At 40.0% G+C, this 22,495-nt stretch overlaps 1 protein-coding gene across 3 annotated transcripts in view; it reads right to left on the bottom strand.

The window, feature by feature from the left end:
• The window catches only part of ITGA8 (integrin subunit alpha 8), a 193,481-nt gene that overhangs the window by 124,114 nt on the left and 46,872 nt on the right, over positions 1 to 22,495 (bottom strand). For 2 of the 3 annotated variants that reach the window (XM_027594757.2, XM_027594758.2), the window contains exons 7-11: positions 22,227 to 22,352; positions 21,078 to 21,122; positions 15,284 to 15,327; positions 6,714 to 6,770; positions 3,909 to 3,961 (exon numbers count right to left, since the gene is read on the bottom strand). In XM_027594757.2, coding sequence (XP_027450558.2) covers positions 3,909 to 3,961; positions 6,714 to 6,770; positions 15,284 to 15,327; positions 21,078 to 21,122; positions 22,227 to 22,352 — 325 coding nt within the window. The remainder of the gene's footprint in view (positions 1 to 3,908; positions 3,962 to 6,713; positions 6,771 to 15,283; positions 15,328 to 21,077; positions 21,123 to 22,226; positions 22,353 to 22,495) is intronic. The other variant, XM_027594760.2, reaches the window with a different exon arrangement.

Genomic DNA, 22,495 nt, shown 5'->3' with positions numbered 1-22,495 from the left:
CTGCAGTTTATGTCTCTGCCCCAGTGGGTTGTTCTGCACCTTCCCCAGAGACGAATACCCACCAGGGAGGTGAGGACATGGCTGTTACTACTGGGGGTGGTTTTCGGACCCCCATCTTGGGATCAAGTATAAACCTAGACACACAAGATGTCTGTTTGAAAGCCAACAATACCAAGCAATTTTTCTCGAAACACAGGTGCTGCAAAGATGATGGCAAATTATATCTTCGTTGTTGCAGTCTCAGACTTCATGTGAGTTGTCTATCGGTATTTGGGATGAAAGGTGCTCAGTGGCCTCTATAGCTTACTTATTTATAATAGGGCCTTGAATTTACATAGCATTACAGTAACTAAGAGTGGCAAATTACATACAGACTGAGAATCTATGGGTACGTTAAGAATGGTAATATTAAGGGGTGCCTGGCTGGCCCAGGCGGTTAAGTGTCCAACTCTTGATTTTGGCTCAAGTCACGACTCAGGGTCATGTGATTGAGCCCCCTGGCAGGCTCCGTGCTCAGCAGGGAGTCTGCTTGAGAGTCTTTCTCTCTTCCTCTCCCTCTTCCCCTGCCCCTGCTCTCTCTCTCTCTCTCAAATAAATAAATCTTAAAAAAAAAAGAGTGGCAATATTAAGATAATGGATGTATTTTTTTGATGCAATCTAAAGAATTAAGAATATACGGCCTAATAAAAAAGAAATAGTGGGCATAGCAATTTTTTAAGAACATCAAGAAAGGACAAATTATCCCTGGAAAATTCCTGTGTTTGTTACTACCATGTTGTTTTGATCAGCAGGAGACCAAAGAGAGCCTTTCCTCACAAGTGTTCTTGTTCTTTTCTTAACATGGCAAAAAAAAAAAAAAAAAAAAAGGTCCTATAAATGTTGTCACAGAGCTTTGCTATGGACTGGAATGAATGTGTTCCCAGGAAGGAGGCAGTGCCCTGCAGGGCATAGTGTTGAACTGGGGGAAAGCTGAAAGGATTCAGGGCAGAGTGGAGGAAACGAAGGGCACACACTGAGTTCATCTGGTCCCAATAAGGCATTGCGTGGCTCCCCTGGGTGTGGGGGGGAGGTTGTGTTTGTTGTGTCACCATCTGTTGAAAGAAATGTGTTTGCACATATCCCAAAGGCCATCATGGGATTTTTGTTGTTGTTGTTTTTACTAAAGTGTGGGCTTCCTCAATTGGGACAACATGCCATGTTTTGGACTCAAGTTCTTCTTCAGCCACCCTGCCCCCACCCCCCGCCTTTTTTTTTTTTCTAGATCACTAAAAGGTGCTGATAACAAATCCAGTCCATCTAATTTGGAAATTGTGAAGGGTGGCCCTAACTGTTACTTTCTTTTCACAGCTCAGTTGGAGATGAAAGCAATTTAATTTCCAATGACTTGCTTCCAGGCTAAGATTACCATTCAAATATACTTTCAGAATATCTCCAAAGTGCAACCACTACAGTTTTCTGTCTCTGTCCTGTCATTGCTCTGGCCCTGGGCATTGTCCTGCCTCAACTCGCTTATGGCAGTGGGCTCCCAGGGGCCTCACGGCCGAGGAGACCCAACAGACACAGTGCGTCTGCTGGGACCAAAGTTGGAGTAGGCCATTCCCTTGCTTAGTATCCTATCCTCCAGTGGCTCCTGAAATGTGTCCTTCTTGGAAACACTCATTCTATCCATAGCAGAGCCTGTGTGGCACTATGCAAGACTTTATAAATGCAGTGGCTCACAAACCTTTGTGATCCTGCACCCCTCTGCCTCCTCTCCAAGTCTCTTTGATGTCCTCGGACTTCCAGCAGCTCCCACCTCCGGGAATCTCTTCCCCATGGACCCCACTTCCAGCAGATCATTCCTCAACTTTCCTCAACCTTAACACTGAGGTCTTCCCTATCTACCCCATTTAAAGTCACAACCCTCCCAATATTTTCTACCCCCCTTCTGTTTTGCTTTTATAAGTTTAATTAATAGACTATCTTTTAGAGAAGTTTTAGGTTCAAAGCAAACTCCTGCAGAAAGTACAGAGAGTTCCCATATACCCCCGGCCGCCACAGGCACAGCCTTCCCCAACTCTCAATATCTCCCACCAGTGCGGTGCATGTGTTACGATCGATGAACTTTCAGTGACCCATCACCCAGAATCCATGGTTTACATTAGGGTCACTCCCGGTGTTGGACATCCAGTGGGTCTGGACAAATGTAGAGTGACACGGATCCACCACTGTAGTGTCTTACAGAGTGGCATCACTGCCCTAAAAATCCTCTGTGCCTGTTCCTCCCTCCTCTCCCCGCCTTGGCCCCTGGCAACCCGTGATCCGTTTATTATGTCCATGGCATTGCCTTTTCCAGGCTGTCATATAGCTGAGATCATACCGTACGTAATCTTCTCAGATTGGCTTCTTTCACTTCATAATATGCAAGTAAGCTTCCTCCATGTATTTTCATGCTTGACAGCTCATTTCTTTTTAGCACTGAGCAATATTCGGTTGTCTGAACGTACATTTACCTACTGAAGGACATCTTGGTTTCAGCCCTTCCATTTTTTTTATTCCTATCTGATGTTCATCACCATCTAAATATGCTTGACTTGACTTACTTACTTTTCATCTGTAGTCCCCAACTCCCCACCACTAGTGTAGCTTCTATGAGGGTAGCGGTGTCTATTTTGTTCTCTGCTATATCCCAGCACCTAGAACAGTGCTGGTGTATAGTAGATGCTCAAGAAATATATATTAAATGGAAGAATAATAAAAAAGATCTTTTCCAGGGGCCCCTGTGTGGCTCATTCGGTTAAATGTCCGACTCTTGATTTCAACTCAGGTCATGATCTCAGGGTCGTGGGTTTGAGCCCTGCATCAGGCTCTGCTCTCAGTGCAGAGTCTATTTGTCCTTTTCCTCTGCTCCTCCCCCCACTCATGCTCTCTCTCTCTCTCTTTCTCAAATAAGTAAATAAAATCTTAAAAAAAAAGATATTTTCTGAAAGGTGCAAAAGTAACTAAATTTATCTCCAGTCATATGCCACCATGTTATATAAAGTACATTTCTATCTATATGAAAATCATAGCTAGTGTCCATCAATGATGTATCTAAAGTGCTTGCTTAACCCAGATCCTGGAACATAGTCAGGATTCTGCAGGTATTTGATTTCTATAAAAATGTGAACTCTCTGAGAGCAGAGACCTATTTTGCCTTATTCGCCACCATATTCTGGACACGAAGAACAATGGCTGACACACAGTAGGTGCTCCAGTGATATTTATTGGATGGCTAATCAGTTATCAGTGTATTGGCTTTCTTATTTAATCATCTGTTTTATCTATCAGTTAGGTGGTTTTAGTGAGCCAAAGAGATGTTTAATAATAGTTTGTTTTTAAGGAATGACTTAAACACAACCATAGTTTATCATGGTGTTTGATCCAAGCTCAATTGTAATTTGCTGCCATACTCTGAAAAGTTCATGTTATTATTTCATCTTCTCCATGGGCATTACTAGTATGTTGATTAAAGCAATGTCAGGAGAAAAAAATGTTTATTTATGTGCAAATGGGTTATGAATGTATCACATGCTAAGTAAGGGTAAAGAGCGACAGATGAGCAAATGCTTTCATGGCTTTGGATTTCAAATGGCCAAGGACTATTCAGTTCATTAAATTAAAGATAAAACTAAGTAAAACAGTCCTTTTCTGGAAGTGGGAGATGTGGAAAATCTCCACAGAGACATAAAATAGGACGATAGAATTCTTTAGTAGATATATCCTCTTATCCTGAACCAAAAAAAAAAAAAAAAACACCCAATTAAAACAAGAGAGCCTCTATCTTGTTGAAGAAGTATGGAAGGATCTATTCCATGAAGGAAAAAAAATGCAACATCTTTGTGGATGAATATAACATATGGTGAGTGAGGAAGTTCTTAAAAACTTACCCATCATTGTTAACATCTGACACTGTGACCGTATATCCAAAATAAGATGCCATCTGCAAAGAAAAACCATTAAGATGACATAGTTTATGTTCAAAAATAATTTTTATCGTCCTCTCTCAATTTTTCCTGAAGGATGAATCTCATTGCAGCAGATTTCTGCATTAAATTCATGGACTCCTGGACATGGACAGAGTCTTAAAGTCATTCAGTCTGACCCCATGCATAATTTCCCCTCAGTACCCCTGACATCTGCTTGGTCATCCTCTGCAGCTACTCAACAATCAGCCCATTCAATTTATGGACACAATTATCAGAATTTTCTTTGCTAAAATTGGCACTTCTGTAACTTCTAGTCCTTAATCCTATTTAGTTCTGCCATGTTGAACCTCACAGAATGAATCTAATTCCACTCCTGTATGATATTTCATATGGAAATATTTGTAACTGGCTCACCATCATGGCCTTTCTTTCTTAGAGATACTGCATGTGATACCAAAGAAAAGATAATACCCCATGAGTGCACTGCCCAGAGAAGAGTTAAGTAGGATTTACACTCTTTGCTTTGGGCTGTTTATATCAATGAAGCATAAAAAGGGTTTTAATTTCACGGGAAACCATGTCTCAGTATCAATTCATATTGAGTTCATTGTCAACTAAGTTTTCTAAGTCCCTTCCGAGTATAACTAGCGAGCCACATTCTAGCTCTTAAGTTTTTTGTTTTTCAAGTGATGTTTCCAACATTTATCATCTTTTCAGATTCAGCCCATAGTTTTGAACGTGTCGAGATGTTTTGTTTCCATGTTTTGGCATCCAGTGCTTTAGCTGACTTGGCCTCCCATCATCTTCTAATGTAATCAGTCTACAATGCACTAGAAAGTGTCCTCCACAGAAGGCAGAGATTTTGGTCTGTGTTGTTCAGTCTTCTGTCTACACTGCCTGACTAGGGTCCAGCTCAGAGTGGGTGCCATGTGCCAGATACTCTCTGCAGAGGGAACGAATACATGAGTTAACAAGTGTCATGAAATAATTAAATTCTCCCACCTCTTTCCTCTATTCCAAACATATACAGTTGCTATAGATGAACATTTGTGTCCCTTCCTTCCCCTAAATTCAAATATTGATCCTAACCCCCAATATGATGGTATTAGGAGGTGGTGCCTTTGGGACGTGATTAGGTCATGAGGGTGGAGCCCTCATGAATGGGTTTAGTGCCCTCATAAAAGAGAACCCAGAGAGCTCTCCAGCCCTCCTTCCACCATGGGAGGACCTAAGAATATGGCTGTCTATATGAATCCGAAAACCAACTCTCCCCAGATACTGAATCTGCCTACCTTTTGATCCTGGGCTTCTCAGCCTTCCAGAACTGTGAGAAATAAACATTTGGGTTTTTTATCCACCCAATCTATGACTTTTTTATTATAGTATTCTGAAGACTGAGATATAGTTGCCAGGTACCAAATGCTCTTTGCAGAGGGAATGAATGCATGAGTTAACTGTGTAATAATAATAATTCAGTTTTCCCACCTCTCTTCTCTATTCCAAACATACAGTGAAATTCTTATTTCTGGTGTGGCATTGTGTGGCCTTCACTCAGAGGAGTTTCATCACTTATGCATTAAATGCTGAGGGAAAGACTGAAGAACTAGGTGGTATTGAGGACAAGAAGTTATAGAAAGGCCAAATTTAATAATGTTTAAAAAGCTTCTAATGATAAAAATGTGAAACAAATCTGGACAAAAGAGAAGTCTTGCCAGATTTTCAATAAACCATTAATTACCATCACTTGAGAATAGTTCAAAATTTGTAAGTTCATCCAACTTCAGTATTGTCCCAGCCTTACTTCTCCACATTTACCACAAGAGTATCATGAAGGACATTGTTAAATGCTTTGTTGAAAACTGCAGAGTAATGGATAGACGAAAGCCCCAATTGGGGGGGGGGGATGTAAAAAATGCTCTGTGTTCAATAGAAAACTCTATTAATCAAAATTGCTAGACAGATATATTATTCCAAATCTACATATCTATCTAAGAATGGAGCATCTAAGGATCCTAAACCATGATCCAGAAGGTCAAGAGGTAACTTGGCCACATTCAAATGTGAGGCTTCCTAGAAGTTCAGTAGTGTGGGCTTCTGGTTAGGAGAGAATATGGGTTGCCCAGAGAAACTGATTCAATTAATGACTGGCTCCCTTAGATGGCCATACCACATTCATTGTTTAAATAAATGTGGCAAGTTTCAACAGGTCACAAGACCCTGGACAACTCAGGGGTGGTGGATAAAGTATGACCTCAGGCCTTATTAGGTTAGGAGAATGACAGGCATTTCCCTCATTCATAATAAGACCTCAGCCAGTGATGGTGGGGGAGGAACAATATCTAATCCCTGGGAGGAAGGGACCAGAACAAGATAGCCTGTCAACCTCCACATCATGTTGGGATGGGTGGAGGGCTCCAGTTGCAGTGAGGAAGGGAGGCAGAGCACAGGCCCACTGACTCTAACAGATACAATGGGGCCTACGAGAAGCCTGTGTTTTCTCAGAGGGAAGGCAGATACTTAGAACTCACCACCAGGCCCACTATATACCGGCCTACAATATAACAGATCCTAGTACTCAGTGACACTGCTGCATGAAAGCTGGGATCTTGTCTGTCTGATGCATGGTTATATTCCCAGTGCCTAGAACAGTTTCCAACATATAGTAGGTACTCGGTGAACATTTATTTTATGAATGAATAAATGATATGAATATTGCGATTTACTCTTAGTACTGAGTGACACTGATTGGTATTAAAAGGTCTTCACCTGTTCGCCAGTGAAATTCTGAATAAAAGTCATATCTGTAGAGTTAATGATTGAAACCTGAAATCATAGAGATTAGATAGGTTACATCATTTGACAGAATTGGAGAAAAAAAACATTTTAAATTACAACTTAAGTCATTTCTAAATTTTGGGGAAGGGTAGTTAATTATTAACTATATGTAAAACAAAAATGTAATCCCATAAGAACGATCTTTAAAAAATTCCAACTGAACTTTTATTTATGGTTAAGTCTGTGATACTTTCAGATAAAATGCATGCTCACTAATCTGAAAAGGGAAAATAGAAATTGAATTCAAATGAACGCTGAGAGCCATTAACCTGATGGCCAGTTAATTGATCTAATCAGGGTTTTTGTCTAAATTCATTTCTGTGTTTACATTATTATGAGAAACTGATGATTATGGTTCTTCGCAAAAAAACAAAACTGAAAATTTTAAATGTTATCTACATATCAAAAATATTACCTTTAATTCTATTCAGCCAGCCTAAAATCTACAGATACTATTTACTAGACTTTTTAAAAATTAAACATTATTTAAAATATAACTTTTTCTTTTCAGAGGGTCTCTTGATTTTCTTTTCCTAATTTTGTGGTAAGTAGGTATAACGGGTCTGAATAGTATCCCTCCAAAGTTCATGTTGCCCAGAACTTCAGGAGGTGACCTTATTTGGAAATAAGGTCTTTGTAGATGAAATACATTAAGGAACTTGAAATGAAATCATCCTGGATTTAGGGTGGGCCCTATATCCCATGACTGATGTTCTCCTCAGAAAGGAGAGGACACACATAGACCCAGATGGAAGAAAGCCATCTGAGGACAGAGGCAGAGACTGGAGTCATGCTGACACACACCAAAAAAAGGCAGGGGCCACCTGAAGCCAGAATAGATAAGAAAGATCCTCTGCTAGACGTGCTGCAGGAAGCGACACACTGCCTGACACTGGGATTTCAGACTCTGGTTTCTTGAACTATGAGAAAATAATTTTATATTGTTCGTTTTTTTTAAATTTTTTATTGTTATGTTAATCACCATATATTACATCATTAGTTCTTGATGTAGTGTTCCATGATTCATTGTTTGTGCATAACACCTGGTGCTCCATGCAGAATGTGCCCTCTTTAATACCCATCACCAGGCTAACCCATCCCCCTACCCTCCTCCCCTCTAGAACCCTCAGTTTGTTTTTCAGAGTCCATCATCTCTCATGGTTCATCTCCCCCTCCGACTTACTCCCGTTCATTCTTCCCCTCCTGCTATCTTCTTCTTTTTCTTTTTTCTTAACATATGGTTGCATTATTTGTTTCAGAAGTACCGATCTGTGATTCAACAGTCTTGCACAATTCACAGCACTCACCATAGCACATACCCTCCCCAATGTCTATCACCAGCCACCCCATCCTCCCAGCCCCCCACCACTCCAGCAACCCTCAGTTTGTTTCCTGAGATTAAAAATTCCTCATATCAGTGAGGTCATATGATACATGTCTTTCTCTGATGGACTTATTTCACTCAGCATAACACCCTCCAGTTCCATCCACGTCATTGCAAATGGCAAGATCTCATTCCTTTTGATGGCTGCATAATATTCCATTGTGTATATAAACCACATCTTCTTTATCCATTCATCTATCGATGGACATCTTGGCTCTTTCCACAGTTTGGCTATTGTGGACATTGCTGCTATAAACAGTGGGGTGCATGTACCCCTTTGGATCCCTACATTTGTGTCTTTGGGGTAAATACCCAGTAGTGCAATTGCTGGATCGTATGGGAGCTCCATTTTCAACTGTTTGAGGAACCTCCAGACTGTTTTCCAGAGTGGTTGCACCAGCTTGCATTCCCACCAACAGTGTAGGAGGGTTCCCCTTTCTCCACATCCCCGCCAACATCTGTCGTTTCCTGACTTGTTAATTTTAGCCATTCTGACGGGTGTGAGGTGGTATCTCATGGAGGTTTTGATTTGGATTTCCCTGATACCGAGCGATGTTGAGCACTTTTTCATGTGTCTGTTGGCCATTTGGATGTCTTCTTTGGAAAAATGTCTGTTCATGTCTTCTGTCCATTTCTTGATTGGATTATTTGTTCTTTGGGTGTTGAGTTTGATAAGTTCTTTATAGATTTGGATACTAGCCCTTTATCTGATATGTCATTTGCAAATATTTTCTCGCATTCTGTCGGTTGTCTTTTGGTTTTGTAGACTGTTTCTTTTGCTGTGCAAAAGCTTTTTATCTTGATGAAATCCCAATAGTTCATTTTTGCCCTGGCTTCCCGTGCCTTTGGCGATGTTTCTAGGAAGAAGTTGCTGCGGCTGAGGTCGAAGAGGTTGCTGCCTGTGTTCTCCTTTAGGATTTTGATGGACTCCTGTCTCACGTTTAGGTCTTTCCACCAATTGGAGTCTATTTTTGTGTGTGGTGTAAGGAAATGGTCCAGTTTCATTCTTCTGCATGTGGCTGTCCAATTTTCCCAACACCATTTGTTGAAGAGACTGTCTTTTTTCCACTGGACATTCTTTCCTGCTTTGTCGAAGATGAGTTGACCATAGAGTTGAGGGTCCATTTCTGGGCTCTCGATTCTGTTCCATTGATCTATGTGTCTGTTTTTGTGCCAGTATCATACTGTCTTGATGATGACAGCTTTGTAATAGAGCTGGAAGTCCGGAATTGTGATGCCGCCAGCTTTGCTTTTCTTTTTCAATATTCCTCTGGCTATTCGGGGTCTCTTCTGGTTCCATACAAATTTTAGGATTATTTGTTCCATTTCTTTGAAAAAAGTGGATGGTATTTTGATGGGGGTTGCATTGAATGTGTAGATTGCTCTAGGAAGCATTGACATCTTCACAATGTTTGTTCTTCCAATTCATGAGCATGGAACGTTTTTCCATTTCTTTGTGTCTTCTTCAATTTCTTTCATGAGTATTTTATAGTTTTCTGAGTACAGATCCTTTGCCTCCTTGGTTAAATTTATTCCTAGGTATCTTATGGTTTTGGGTGCCATTGTAAATGGGATCGACTCCTTGATTTGTCTCTCTTCTGTCTTGTTGTTGGTGTATAGGAATGCCACTGATTTCTGTGCATTGATTTTATAGCCTGCTACTTTACTGAATTCCTGTATGAGTTCTAGCAGTTTTGGGGTGGAGTCTTTTGGGTTTTCCACATAAAGTATCATATCATCTGCAAAGAGTGAGAATTTGACTTCCTCTTTGCCGATTTGGATGCCTTTGATTTCTTTTTGTTGTCTGATTGCTGTGGCTAGGACTTCTAATACTATATTGAATAGCAGCGGTGATAGTGGACATCCCTGCCGCGTTCCTGACCTTAGGGGAAAAGCTCTCAGCTTTTCCCCATTGAGAATGATATTCACTGTAGGTTTATCATAGATGGCTTTTATGATGTTGAGGTATGTACCCTCTATTCCTATACTCTGAAGAGTTTTGATCAAGAAAGGATGCTGTACTTTGTCAAATGCTTTTTCTGCATCTATTGAGAGGATCCTATGATTCTTGTTCTTTCTTTTGTTAATGTATTGTATCACATTGATTGATTTGCTGATGTTGAACCAGCCTTGCAGCCCAGGGATAAATCCCACTTGGTCGTGGTGAATAATCCTTTTAATGTACTGTTGGATCCTAGTGGCTAGTATTTTGGTGAGAATTTTTGCATCCATGTTCATCAAGGATATTGGTCTGTAATTCTCCTTTTTGATGGGGTCTTGGTCTGGTTTTGGGATCAAGATAAGGGTGGCCTCATAAAATGAGTTTGGAAGTTTTCCTTCCATTTCTATTTTTTGGAACAGTTTCAGGAGAATAGGTATTAATTCTTCTTGAAATGTTTGGTAGAATTCCCCTGCGAAGCCATCTGGCCCTGGGCTTCTGTTTGTTGGGAGATTTTTGATGACTGCTTCAGTTTCATTAGTGGTTATAGGTCGGTTCAGGTTTTCCATTTCTTCCTGGTTCAATTTTGGTAGTTGATACATCTCTAGGAATGCACCCATTTCTTCCAGGTTATCTAATTTGCTGGCATAGAGTTGCTCATAATATGTTCTTATAATTGTTTGTATTTCTTTGGTGTTGGTTTTGATCTCTCCTCTTTCATTCGTGATTTTGTTGATTTGGGTCCTTTCTCTTTTCTTTTTGATAAGTCTGGCCAGGGGTTTATCAATCTTGTTAATTCTTTCAAAGAACCAGCTCCTAGTTTCGTTGATCTGTTCTACTGTTCTTTTGGTTTCTAGTTCATTGATTTCTGCTCTGATCTTTATGATTTCTCTTCTCCTGCTGCGTTTAGGCTTTATTTGCTGTTCTTTCTCCAGCTCCTTTAGGTGTAGGGTTAGGTTGTGTATTTGAGACCTTTGTTGTTTCTTGAGAAAAGCTTGTATTGCTATATACTTTCCTCTCAGGACTGCCTTTGCTCTATCCCAAAGATTTTGAACAGTTGTGTTTTCATTCTCATTGGTTTCCATGAATTTTTTTAATTCTTCTTTAATTTCCTGGTTGACCCATTCGTTCTTTAGTAGGATGCTCTTTAGCCTCCATGTATTTGAGTTCTTTCCGACTTTCCTCTTGTGATTGAGTTCTAGTTTCAAAGCATTGTGGTCTGAAAATATGCAGGGAATGATCCCAACCTTTTGGTACCAGTTGAGACTTGATTTGTGACCTAGGATTTGATCAATTCTGGAGAATGTTCCATGGGCACTAGAGAAGAATGTGTATTCCGTTGCTTTGGGATGGAATGTTCTGAATATGTCTGTGAAGTCCATTTGTTTCAGTGTGTCATTTAAAGTCTATATTTCCTTGTTGATCTTTTGCTTAGATGATCTATCCATTTCAGTCAAGGGGTGTTAAAGTCCCCCACTATTATTGTATTGTTGTCAATGTGTTTCTTCACTTTTGTTATTAATTGCCTTATATAATTGGCTGCTCCCATGTTAGGGGCATAGATATTTACAATTGTCAGATCTTCTTGTTGGATAGACCCTTTAAGTAGGCTATAGTGTCCTTCCTCATCTCTTATTATAGTCTTTGGTTTAAAATGTAATTTGTCTGATATAAGGATTGCCACCCCAGGTTTCTTTTGGTGTCCATTAGCATGGTAAATGGTTTTCCACCCCCTCACTTTCAATCTGGGAGTGTCTTTGGGTCTAAAATGAGTCTCTTGCAGACAGCATATTGATGGGTCTTGTTTTTTAATCCAATGATAGCCTGTGTGTTTTGATTGGGGCATATAGCCCATTTACATTTAGGGTAACTATTGAAAAGTATGAATTTAGTGCCATTGTATTGCCTGTACAATGACTGTTACTGTATATTGTCTGTGTTCCTTTCTGATCTGTGCTGCTTTTAGGCTCTCTCTTTGCTTAGAGGACCCCTTTCAAGATTTCTTGGAGGGCTGGTTTCGTGTTTGCAAATTCCTTTAGTTTTTGTTTGTTCTGGAAGCTTTTTATCTCTCCTTCTATTTTCAGTGACAGCCTAGCTGGATATAGTATTCTTGGCTGCATATTTTTCTCGTTTAGTGCTCTGAAGATATCTTGTCAGTCCTTTCTGGCCTGCCATGTCTCTGCGGATAGGTCCATTGCCAATCTAATATTTCTACCATTGTAGGTTACATATCTCTTCTCCCGAGCTGCTTTCAGGATTTTCTCTTTGTCTCTGAGACTCGTAAGTTTTACTATTAGATGTCGGGGTGTTGACCTATTATTATTGATTTTGAGAGGGGTTCTCTGTGCCTCCTGGATTTTGAGGCCTGTTTCCTTCCTCACATTAGGGAAGTTCTCTGCTATTATTTGCTCCAATATACCTTCTGCCCCTCTCTCTCTTTCTTATTCTTTCGGGATCCCAATTATTCTAATGTTGTTTCGTCTTACCGTATCACTTATCTCTCGAATTCTGCCCTCATGATCCTGTAGTTGTTTATCTCTCTTTTTCTCAGCCTCTTTATTTTCCATCATTTGGTCTTCTCTATCACTGATTCTCTCTTCTGCCTCATTTATCCTAGCAGTTAGTGCCCCCATTTTTGATTGCACCTCATCAATAGCCTTTTTGATTTCGACTTGTTTAGATTTTAGTTCTTTTATTTCTCCAGAAAGGTTTCTCTAATAACTTCCACGCTTTTTTCAAGCCCAGCTAGTATCTTTAAAGTCATGATTCTGAACTCTAGGTCCGACATCATACTAATGTTCATATTGAGTAGGTCCCTGGCTGACGGTACTACCTCTTGTTCTTTTTGCTGAGGTGATTTTTTTCGTCTTGTCATTTTGTCCAGAGGAGAATAGATGAATGAGAGAACAAAATGCTAACAGGTTAACAACGTCCCCAGCAAATATACTGTATACAAATCAGAAAAGACCTGCAACCAGGGGAAAAGAAAGGGAAAGAAAGAAAAAAGAAAGAGAAGAAAAAAAGATAAAAGATAAAAACAAAAACAGAACAATACAAAAAAAGCAGAATATGATCAAATATGATCAGGCTAGTGCATGGATCAGTGCCACACACTAGATTTTGCGGGTATTTTGGTCTGTTAGGAAAAAGTGCCTCCTAAAATTTTAAAGGAAGAAAGACATATATGTACAAATGAAGGGATGGAAGATGACTGTAAAGATGAAAATTATAAAAGATTTTATAAAAGGAATTGATAAGAGAAGTTGTTTGAAAAAAGAAAGAAGATGTAAAAAAAAAAAAGAGAAAAGGGAGAGAATGTGATCAGGCAGGAGAGTAGAACAAAGCCATACACTAGTGATTTAGGGTATATTTTGATCTGTTAGAAGAAACTGTATCTCAAAATTTTAAAGAGAGAACAACTTATATATATATGCCAAAAATAAGGGTAACTACTATGAAGGGATAAAATATGACTCTAAAAATGGAAAATAAAAAATGTTTTTTTTTAAAAAAGGGATTGATAAGATGTTGGTTGAAAAGGGGAAAAAGAAAAATTAAAAAAAACAGTTAAAAAAATTAACTTTAATGAACTAATGAATCATGGTAAAATAAAGCCATGAGTTCTATGTGCAGTATTCCCCTAGCGCTGGATTTCTCCTATTCTCCTTGATCGGTAAAGTTGGTCTTGGCTGGCTGTTCGTGCTGATCTTCTGGGGGAGGGGCCCGTTGCTGTGGTTTCCAAATTTCTTTGCCGGAGGCTGAATTGCCACGCTCTTGTCGGTCTGGGCTAAGCAAGCTGCTCCGGTTTGCTCTCAGGAGCTTTTGTTCCCTGCAAGCTCTCGGTACAGCTTTGGAGGACCAGGGTGAAAATGGTGTCCTCCCAATCTCCACCCGGAGGAGCTGAGAACTCGGGGCCCCACTCCTCAGTGCGCCCCCAGAGAAAAGCAGTCACTCCTGTCTCCCCGGTCTCCGGCCGCACTCCGTGCTCACCCGGCCTGTGACCGAGCATTTCTATCTCTGGCACCCGTCCCCGTGTGGAGTCTCCAAACCCAGCAGATCCCTGCGGTGCGCTCCCGTGCCACTCCTCCCGGGGAGGAAGGGGAGTCTCCCCGGATCTGCCGCTTGTTGGGTCCCTGCTGGAGGAGCAGTGGCCCGACTGGGCTACGGATCACAGTTTATGGCCACCCCGGGCTGAGAGCCCGCGCCTCGGCTCCGTCTCTGCAGTCGGCTTCCCCACTCCGATCCCTGGGAGCTCTGCCGCACTCAGGCACCCCCGGTCTTTCTGTGACCCCAAGGGTCCTGAGACCACACTGTCCCGCGAGGGTTCCACCCCCCGCTGAGCCACTGGAGCGACGTCCCTCAGCGGAGCCGGCTTCTAAAAGGTCCGATTTTGTGTCCGCGGCTCTAGCACTTGCCAGAAGCGGCCAACGGAGGTCCCCTCTCCCGCCGTCTATCCTCCGGAATATTGCCTCGGATTCACTTCTCCGCATGTCCTACCTTCCAGAAAGTGGTCGCTTCTCTGTTCAGAGAGCTCTTGCTACTCTCCTCTTTGATCTCCTGTTGAGTTCGTAGGTGTTCAGAATGGTTTGATCCCTATTCAGCTGAATTCCTGAGACCAGACGAAATCTCGGTCTCCTACTCCTCCGCCATCTTGCTCCGCCCCCCAATTTTATATTGTTTTAAGCCACCCAGTTTATGGTAATGTTGTGGCAGTCTCAGGAAACAAATACACTAGTGTAATAACAATTGATTTTCTCATTTCTACCATATGAGGCATATTAAAATGCTGAGCACATCAGCAACATTATTCTCTGCAATTATTCCTGGATGAAGCACAAGAATCGTGCTGGCTTCATGGGCGTGACCTGCGCCATCACACTGGTCCCCACGTTCAGTCAGACCCCACCCTTGGTTTAATGCCCAGCTGTTGCGATCCTGAAATTCTTAATTTTGGACAAAGGGCCCTGCATCTTCATTTTGCACACTGTACATAGATCAGAAAAAAAAATCTAGCTTCGCTTGTTTTCCTTCCTTTTTTAGTAAGCAAACAAGCATACAAGCATGGATCGATAGGAGCTCACTATTAAAAGGCATTTTAAACCATTTAAAAGTTGAATGCAATGAAACATTTCTTTGCATATATAAGAAAATATCCAACAATGCATTCTTTGTACTCACATATCCAAAATTCTGTGCTCCTCTTGGAATGCCAGCAACCAGTTCTGGGGATAAAAATAGTCATTGAGAAGGGGGATTACATATATTTTAAAGTTATCCAACACATCAGTTAAAGATAGTGCTTGTGACATGAGTAACCACCATGTGAAGAGCTGGAAGTGTGAAGTCATGGCTTTGTGTTTGCTTTTGCTTCTGCTACAGACTATGGAATACAGAACAAAAGTTGTACTGTGAGATTTACCAGTCTTCATCACTGGTCTCCATGTGTTTTTGCCTGCATAGCATAAGCCTGGCTTCTCAGCTCTGTGTGTGATTTGTAGGTTAAACCTCTTACTCTGGTTTCTCTAGCTTTCACTGTGGTGACATTTTGTATTAGTGTAAAAAGTATAGCTTCTGTCACACGAACGTGTTAAAACAATTCTGGTTACCTAAAGAAAAGCCATCATAAATGACATGAGTCTGGCCCCCTTGGAAATGTTTGCTGGTAGCAGAATTAGCAGGTGACCTGGTAGCTAAGGGTCCCCCAGAAGGGAAGCTTCACTAATAGAAACAGAAGAGGCAAATCTGGGGGAAAGGGTCCATATAACTCATTGCACTATGATCTGGCTCTAGATTGTTATGGTGTTATTCTTGGGCCTGCCATATACCTGGGATGTGTCATTTAACCTCATTTTTCCAGTTACCTGCAATTGGTGGGAGTTGGAATTGCTAATTATCAAAAATCTTTCAGTTCTTGTTTCTATAAATCTAAACCAACCTTTGATTCATTGGGGTTAAAGATTTAGTTTAATTTAAATAGGAAGGGCCTGGAAGAGAATCCCCTTCCACTTAAATTTCCCGTCCCCTCATCCTGCCCTGAAAGGTACAGCACGAGTTCTAGCATCAACTACATCTGGTGTGCTGTGTTCTAGCAGAGGTGGGTGATCATGATCTTAGCATTAATAATCAAAGAAGATTCATTTGGGGTTAGATGTTGGACTTCTCAGTAGTAAATCCATTCATTCAGTCAACAAATATTTATAGGCAAATGGAGTATACAGTAGTGAGCAAAATGGACAAAATTCCCTGCTTTCACAGAACTTATACTCTGGCTGGAAGAGACAGTCAATTTAAAAAGCACAGTCAATGAAATGGCATATTTGAAGGGGATAAGTGTAGTGAGTGAGAAAAAACAAACAGTAAAATGGTACAGGGAGCGCTAGAGGTGGGGTGGGGAAGGACGTATGACTTCTTAGGGCACAATTAGCAGGAAAGGACATGGCAAGAAAGTGACATTGGAGCAAAGACTGAAGAAAGTAGGCTGTAAATATTATGGAGAAGTGGGAAAAGTATGTTTTAGTCAGAAAGAATGGCAAGTGCAAAGGTCCTGAGGTAGAAGTGTGTCTGGAGTATTCAAAGAATAGTAAAGAGACCATGGTAGCTGGAGAAGAGGGAGTGAGGAGTAAAGGGGTAGGAGAGAGGTCAAAGTAACTAGTAGCCTCATGAATGGAGTCTCAGGTCATTGTGAGGACTTGAATTTCAGACTGAACGAGTTGAAAAATCACTGGATCAAAGAAGTTACACAATCTGACTTCTGTTTCTAAAGGACCACTTTAGCTACTGGATTTAGAGCAGACTACAGGGGGACAAGGGTAAATGCAGAGAGACCTGGTAAGAGTCTACTGCAATAAAGTAGAAGCTGTGCTGGAAGTGAGAAGTGGTCAGATTCTGGTCATACTTTGAGAGTTTAGTCAGCAGGATTTACTCATGAATTGGATATGGATGGGGTGTGAGCGAAAGAGTACAGTCCAAGGCTGACTTCCAAGGTATTTGGCTTGAGCAACTGGGAGGATGGCATTGTCACTTACTGAGATGAAGCTGATGGAGGGTAGACCACGTTTCAGGGGGAAGGTTAGGAGTTTGCTCATGAGCACAGTAAGCCTGAGACAGCTATTCAAATAGAGATGTTCAGTATTGAGTTTGAGGTTCTAGATCTTAGAACATGTATCCCTGAACCTAGAATTCAGTGTAATCTGGAGAAGTACCATGAGCCTGGAATTCAGCATAAGCTGGAAAAATAAGTGAGACTGGATGAGAGTACCAAAACTCAAAGAGGAAATAAACAGCCCAAATATTTAACCCTGGGACACTTCAGTGAGATGAGAGAAATTAAAGAGGAATCAATAAAAGAGATGGAGAAGGAGCCGCAAGTGTCTGGGTAGTCGAGTGAAGAAATGAGGAGGGAATGATGAACTCTGTCAGATGCTCCCGATAGTTAAGGAAAATGAGTTGCATGAGGCCTCTGGTTTGCTTGACACAAGCTGTTTCAGCTGAGCAGTGAGTTTAAGAGGAGGGGGACAGTGGAACTGGAAAACAGAGATACAGGCAGAGAAGAGTGACCGCTCTTGAAGCAGAGAATACAGGTGCTTGCTGGAAGGGGAAGTGGAGTTAAGAGATTTTCTTTTTAAGATGTGAGAAATAACAGTATGCTTGTATATTCATGGGGATGATTAAAAAAACTGATGATATGAGATAGAGAATTAGGAATGGCTGGAGTCCCTTCTTTGAGTCATGAGAGGGAATGAAGCCTAGTTTAAAGTGGAAAGTTAACTTTACAAGGGAGCATGGACTGCTCAACTTCAGCAATGGGAGAGAAGGTGAAGCATGTCCTTGAAGAATACAACCAGGCTCAGAAAAACTAAGCTATCTGGACAGATTTCTAGGAAAGGTGGCTGAACTGGTAGCACACTGCTCAGTTTTCAGTAATCTTTACTTGGTATGAATTAAATTGGCATGTAACCACAAACCACCATCCGATATAATGGAGTTGACTGATACCAGAATCAGGCCTATCAACCAGAAAAGACTGACTATCCCATTTGAAATACATGACGACCACAACTAAGCATTCCACAAACATTCAGAATTTCATTTAAAAGACAACAACCATCACACTCAGTAACTTTGGAGTCTGCAGCCTTATATGGTCACAACACTAGGAGTTATTAAAAGTAAATGCTGGTTAAAAATGTTCATAATTATTTACAAATGATCAAGATGGGGAAATTGGAGTTTAAGGTAAGTTAGAACTGTCACTTAACTATAAAAATATTGTTGGAAGGGAAAATAAGTGACTTTTCTTAGATCCATTTCAGTACCTCGTGGTAAACCTTCTCTCAATATCAATAATACATGGAGGAAAAAGTTAGATACCTGGCCTCGAAATACATGACCTGACCATCAAGAGAAGCAGAAAGGAGGCTAGTATCTATCGAATGTCTTCTACCCACTACAGAGCGTGCCACATGCTTTATAATATTTCCACTGTTTAACCTCTAAAAAGCAGGCATTCATATTCCCTAGGATTGGCCAGATCACTTTCTTGGTTTTTGGCTCACCACATCAGACTCTAAAACAAGAACAAAATATTTTAATCTTTTTGAATCATAAGCACACTTGGGAAGTAGATGGAAGTTATGGATCCTCTCACTGGAAAAGTTCACCTATATGCAAAACCTTGCATATGATTTCTAGGGGTGCGAATCCTGTGAAGTCCACCCATGTACCATCCAGAGTCCAAGGATCCCATATTAAGGACCGCTCATCTAGAGGACATCAAGTCACTCACTGTTTTTCATAGAATTCCAATTCTTTCCATCTAGTTAAGTAAGTAGTGAACATGGGTAGTCATGGCTTGATGTGGTCTGATAAATGGATCATGATCTCTGATAGTGCCTTTACATATCTACAAATCATTTAAAACTTGGATCCATCTAGTCATTTCTGTGATCTGACGGAAAATCACAATGATCTTCTACCATCTTTCTCTGTGATACGCTGTCATGCATCCCTCTTAATTTCCTTGGGTCAGGACTAAATGCTGTACCGGGTGCGGGAACTTTCCAAGAGTTTAATGTCATGTTTAAAATCATTTGGCATATTTTACAGTTTCCTTTGCTAAATCACTGAGTGATTATAAGATTTGACTCTTCTAGGGTACTAGGAATTCAATTTTATCTCTGATGGTCCCTGACCCAAGAGTTCTTTCTTCTTATAGCTAATATTTAAATAGTACTTGTTATGTATCAGGGATTATTCTACTGTTTAATGAACATATAGGAATAGCTTATTTAATCCTCATAAGAATCCTATGATATAGATAATACTATCATCTTCATTGTTGTCGTCATCACCGTCATCATCATCACCGTCATTACCATTACCATCATCATCATCATCACCTTCATCATCACCACCATCTCTCTTTTAGAAATTAAGAAATGAAGGCACTGAGATTCAGGTAACTAGGTCACAGAGCTGGTAAGTGGCAAAGTCAGGGTTGAAACTCAAGTGGTCTAGCTCCAAAGTCCATGCTTTTAACTACCACAATAGATTGTCTTTTAATATCTTGAAGAAAAAATGGAAAGATAGGGCCTTTAAAAATTGGCTTATGTTTAAAAGAAAAATGTTCTTTTAACGAAAAACAAAACAAAAAAACCAACCCTGCTTTCAACCCCTGCTTCACTGCATAAAGAGTGTTTTATGCTCTGTGAACTTCTGCTTTGTAGGTCTTGTTGACATGAAACAGTTAAAAGAGCTCTGATGATTTCTAGGGATGGCCACATTTCATTTACTCTTAATTCTTTGTGAATTCATTAAAACACATTAGTAAAAAGTAGTTAAGGTTCATATGAAACAAGAAGAAAATATTGATTGATGATTGAGTCATTCAACAAACAATACCAGTCTTGTATATGATGGGTATTCTTTTGGGATGAATGTTTGTGTCCCCCCAAATTCATAGTATTGAAACCTAACCCCTAATGTGATGGTCTTAGGAGGCAGGGCCTCTGGGAGGTGATTAGGTCATGAGGGTTGGATTAGTTTTATGTTTAGAGCTTTATCCTAGCACTTACTACAATTTTTAATCAGGTATTTTGTGTTCATTATTTAATGCCTGTCAGTCCCACTAGGACCATAAACTCTGAGAGTAAGGATCATCATCTGTTCACCTCCATGTGTCCAACACTTAATACAAAGTCTGGCACAGAGTAGGTGCTCAAAAAATTTTGGACAAATAAGTGAACGATAAATGCCTTAGGAGAAAGAAAAATGATATGAGATAGGAGTTTACAGAAGGAAGTAAAAGACAGATTTCTGGAGGAGATGACATTTGAATTATACTTAAAAAAAAAAAAAAGTAGCATTTGACCACTGGAAATTAGAGTGGCTGCAGAATCAGTAGATTAAAACCAGGGATGACAGCCTTCACAGGATATAGAGAACAGAGGTGAGGGGCATATATGAGAATAGGGGTTAATTCATTCCATTATTTTGGGCTTGAGCATGTCCGAAGGGGAAAAGGAAATAACGTGGAGATGTTGGGTTGGAGTCTGGTGGAGAGTTGAGTATGGACATGTCCAATATGAGATCCCAGAAATTAAAGTAAAGATGGGGGATGTTGATTTTTCAAATTTGATCTGTCATTAACAGCATGGCTTTTGTGTAGGCCATTTAATCACCTTATTTTTTTAAATTCATAACATGGGATTACTGGACTTGTTTTTTATTGCTTAACTAGATTTTATAAAGATTGATATTTAGTCTTATGGAATTTTTTGAGACTGATAAAGCTGTGCTGAAGTGTATTTTGCTTGTTTTTCTATAGATTATTATCATATACATTCTGGGATTCCACTTTTATACATTTTGTGTAGTGACAAAAATTACATTTATAAAGGGGCTTTTTAAAGGGTAACCTAACCTTATCTTTCCCGGGCTTTATAAATGACTTATATTCAATAATGTCTCTCACCTTGCTCAGAGTCTCCAGTAAATTCCCCAGCAGCAACTGAATATCCTGTGTTAAAGAAAAGAAAAACCAATCATGCTTGAAGGCTTTACAAATGAGCTATGTCTAGAAAAATGAAAGAATTACCATAGTACTGCTTTGCTCAGAAATCTCGACAAATATTGCAACATAAAAGTTTAGGGTTCTGTAGAGGGAAAAATTAGTGAAGCCAATTTCTGTACTAAATCCTGAATGCATAATAGATCTGCTTCTTCTGAGAATGGCAGCACAATCAGATTCTGAGGGATGCTTCATAATCCACTTTAAAGTGTAAATGGTGGCCACTGCATTTTAAGGTTGTTAATTCATCAGGATCAGACACGATACTCTGAAAGGTAACTTTTGTGCTCAGGTTTGGCTATTTCTGATCATCAAGAAGGTCTCCTTCCTAATTTCTTTAAGGATGGTTTTCCACAAATTTCACTTACCTCTAAAGTGAGGTGAGGTGAAAAATATAACTACATTTTGCTTAATTTATTAAGCAATCAAAATGCCAATAGGATACCAAAAGTGGGAAGCAACAGAGGTACAATGACATGGTTTGCATGTAATACATTTTGACAATATTCTAGCAACTGTTTAAAGGTCTTTTGTTGTTGCTCTAAAAACTGGAAAGGACCGCTAGCATGTTGCCCCTACAGTGTTGGGCAGCCCCACTAATTTATACTATCTACAATTGGCAAAATATTTTATGCGCAAGACACTATGATGGTTAGTGTTTGATTGCATAACTGCATACTACCACCTAAATTGAAACACAAAAGTAACCATCAAAATCCCCCACTAAATAAGATATTGACTTTGGAGCTGAGGCCAATGTTTTATTGTGTGAAGGAAGTATCCACCTAGTCTAATTTATTGAAATTTTTAAAATAAATAAATGGTTGTTGAATTTGAAGAAAGATTCTGTTATGGAACCTAGAAAATAGGCTGAACCTAAAGAAAAGACATATAATATGGCTCAGCAAAAGAAAGTCTATTCTAAGCTAATAAGGAAAGAAAATTTGCATAAGTTGCAGAATAACATCAGATAAGTGAGGAATAAAATTTGCATCTACATTTAATATGTTTGCCTTTTGAGAAACAACAAATGTGTTGAGCAATGATTCTCACCAAGGTAACTATCATCATAGGAAGCTGGAGCCACGTCTGTCTGTTTTTCTCGAGCCAATTTCCTTAGAATATCCTTGAATGAGTAATTTGCAATGATATCTGCAATACTGGCAGTGATCACCTGACCTGTGTTCAAACAAATTAATACATTAGCTGAATGAATGCAAGAGACAGGCCCTGTGAATAACATATACTCTCCTGAAAATAATCATGGAATTGCTTGCATTTTTGATGATGAATTTTCCCACATGCCAAATTGCAAGGTAAAA

The sequence above is a fragment of the Zalophus californianus genome, chromosome 9 (assembly GCF_009762305.2).
Source record: "Zalophus californianus isolate mZalCal1 chromosome 9, mZalCal1.pri.v2, whole genome shotgun sequence".
Lineage (NCBI taxonomy): Eukaryota > Metazoa > Chordata > Mammalia > Carnivora > Otariidae > Zalophus > Zalophus californianus.
The sequence above is the reverse complement of the archived record's forward strand: the minus strand, read 5'-3'. Positions and strand labels throughout refer to the sequence as shown.